The sequence below is a fragment of the Rhododendron vialii genome, chromosome 10a, assembly GCF_030253575.1.
Source record: "Rhododendron vialii isolate Sample 1 chromosome 10a, ASM3025357v1".
Classification (NCBI taxonomy): Eukaryota; Viridiplantae; Streptophyta; class Magnoliopsida; order Ericales; family Ericaceae; genus Rhododendron; species Rhododendron vialii.
Window position 1 is genome coordinate 37,753,651 of NC_080566.1, and position 3,091 is coordinate 37,756,741.

Consider the following 3,091-nt stretch of genomic DNA (forward strand, 5'->3'; position numbering starts at 1 on the left):
CCTTCGTTTCTATTTTAAGATACTGTGATAGTTTAACTCTTTTCAAATAGGAATATATCTTGAAAAAAAGTTCAAAAGAAAACAAGGCATGTTAGATTCTTAAAAACCAGATAGATGTGTTTTTTTTTCACAACAAAGTGGCATGCATCGATTGTGTCTCCACTGGTAATAATTTTTGGCTATGCCTTCATGCTAGTTGACGGTAAGATTAATTCTGTGGAAATTAGTAATTGAGATGCGTGTACATAAGATGGTTGAATAGTCTATGTGGGACATATCACAAGAATAGCCCTTGCCCCTCCCCTATCTCCATTGCCTATAAAAAGCCTTCCCATTTCCCCCCAAATAACACACAAGCGAGAACAAAAAGCAGATAACAAAAGCACAACCAAAAAAATGAGGATTTTGGCACTAATTTCCCTCTCTCTCCTCTCCATAATAGGAGCCTCGGCACAACAAGATATCAGCTCTCTTATCAGCAAAGCCGTGTTTGAGAATATGTTGAAGCATAGGAACGACGCGGCTTGTCAAGGGAAAGGGTTTTACACTTACGAGGCGTTCATCGCTGCTGCAAAGTCGTTTGGTGGTTTTGGAACTACCGGGGATGATGCTACCAAGAAGAGAGAGATTGCTGCGTTTTTGGCTCAAACTTCCCATGAAACTACTGGTACTTTTTTTTTTCTTCTGTCGAAAATGATTTATTACGGTCTGTTTGTTTGACAGGAGTAGCACAATAAATAACAACAAAAAAACAAACTCAACATAGATGTTACCGAGTTAATGGCAATTGGATAAGTAATACCACACAGCTCCAGTAGTATTGTATACCAAAAACTTCATTGGATTTAACATGTTGAATTAAGTCGGGTCGTAAATATTTTAATCAGACACCGGGTATTTTGTGAATATCAATGGCGATGGATTAATTGGATTAATCATATGTGTATTTGGATATGTAGGTGGGTGGCCAACAGCTCCGGACGGACCATATGCATGGGGATACTGTTTTGTTACGGAACAAGGAAACCCCCCGGATTATTGTGTTGCAAATCAACAATACCCTTGTGCTGCTGGGAAGAAGTACTTCGGCCGTGGTCCCATCCAAATTTCATAGTGAGCACCATCTCTCTCTCTCTCTCTCTCCAATATTTCGGTCTATCTTCTTTTCATGTTAAATGTCCTAAAATAATTCTCAATTTTAATTAGTCAATGATGTATATGGTGGGTACATATTTTTTTCTCCTTCTACCAATATTCAAAATTCAATCGGAAAAATGGAGGAAAAAGTAAATAAATACTTTGTGATGATAATTTTTTTAAAAAGAAGGATAATTTTTTTAATTATAGAAAGTCGTACTTAATTTGTAAAGAGCGCAATTATGTCGCTTAAAAATGTCGCAATCCCAGAGAGGGAATTCTTTCATGAGATGAACAGAGTAGTTTTTTTTTGGTACGTTTGGATTTCAAATCAAGAACTTTCCATGTGATATTCTCCTATGTGACACAAAATTGGAGCCATTGTGCTCTCATTTAGTTATCTAAGTCATTCAATTTGTAATATTTAAGTCTAGATGTATTTTATCATTCAGGTAAAAAAAATCGAGTTGATAGAATACGTTAAGGTCTTGATCGAATAATTGGTCATAAGAGCAAATGACAGGTAGTGTGTGGCCATTTATTACTTTCATGAAAATTGTGCTTCATTCAGGTGTGCTGCAAAATTCAAAATATAGAGAATCCCATTCCGCTAACGAAAATAAGAAAAATAAACACTTATTTTTTAATTAACCATGATGTATTGTGAGAAAATAATCAGCCTTGCAAAGTTAGGCGAGAAATAAATACTTAAAAAATAATAACCTTAGCGGAACGGAGCCTCTTCGCTCACCAAAACTCCCAAAATAGGAAAGCCAACCAAGTTTCTCTTGCTCTCTCAATATGCAAAAGGAAAAAACCAAAAAATGAAGGGAAAAAAAAATTTCAAAGAAAAAGGGGCTAAGGCAAATCTCTTCTTCATAAATTTGATCTAATCTCAAATCTCCAAAGTTTTCCCACTAGCAGCATATTTTCCATGCGCAACAAATGAGCACATTCTCCAATTAATTTGCCTATGTACTGACTCTTTTTGACCTTAATCTTTGGCAGCAATTACAACTATGGTCCAGCTGGAAGAGCCATAGGAAGCAATCTACTAGCCAACCCAGATTTGGTCGCAACCGACCCCACCATTTCTTTCAAAACAGCCCTCTGGTTCTGGATGACCCCACAATCCCCGAAACCCTCCAGCCACGATGTCATCACCGGCCGATGGACCCCGTCAGCCGCTGATTCGGCAGCAGGTCGGGTCCCGGGGTACGGTGTCATTACCAACATAATCAACGGCGGGATCGAGTGTGGGAAAGGATCTACTCCCCAACAGGAGGATCGGATCGGGTTTTTTAAGCGATACACTGGTATCATGGGAGTTGGTACTGGAAATAATCTTGACTGCAATAACCAAAGGCCTTTTGCGTAAGACCCAATAATATTGCGGAAAACTATTCCGTGAGATACAATAATATTGTAGGTTCCAACTATATGGGCCCTACATAATATTGTGAAATGACGAAATAATGCCGCAGTTGTACTGAATAATTCTCAATACATAGTAATCCCCTTTTTTTTCTTTGAGATAAATTGCGGCCGATATACAAATAAATAAAATAAGAGAATTATAATTCTCTTCTTTTGAACACGAATGTGATGCTTCGCTGAATAAAGATGTAGAATATTTCAAAATAATGGAGTGTGGCTGCTACTGCTTCTTCTTCTCCTTCTCCAAATTTTCCATCATTTTTATTTTTTGCTCTCCGTTCAATATACGCAGCACATGGTTATTAATTTGCTTTTGGATATGGTAGATCAGTGTAAATATACTTTGTGTTTAAACAAAAGAAAAATCACAAGTGTGTATGTTTTTGTATCCTAATGCATTTTTTCTTCCGGCGAATCCAATACAGAGGAAGGGTTGATGTACGCAACCTTATCTCTATAAGCAGAGCTAGAGATTGTTTTCGCGACTTGAACCCGTGACCTTCAGGTCACACAACTT

The 3,091-nt window shown here is 37.6% G+C and overlaps 1 protein-coding gene across 1 annotated transcript; it reads left to right on the top strand.

Moving 5' to 3' along the window:
* Positions 1–340: 340 nt before the first annotated feature.
* Positions 341–2,781, top strand: LOC131302501 (basic endochitinase-like). Its single transcript, XM_058329174.1, has 3 exons — positions 341–667; positions 960–1,113; positions 2,146–2,781. Exons 1-3 carry the CDS (start codon positions 397–399, stop codon positions 2,513–2,515), a joined length of 795 nt encoding a protein of 264 aa, XP_058185157.1. The 5' UTR covers positions 341–396; the 3' UTR covers positions 2,516–2,781.
* Positions 2,782–3,091: the final 310 nt, after the last annotated feature.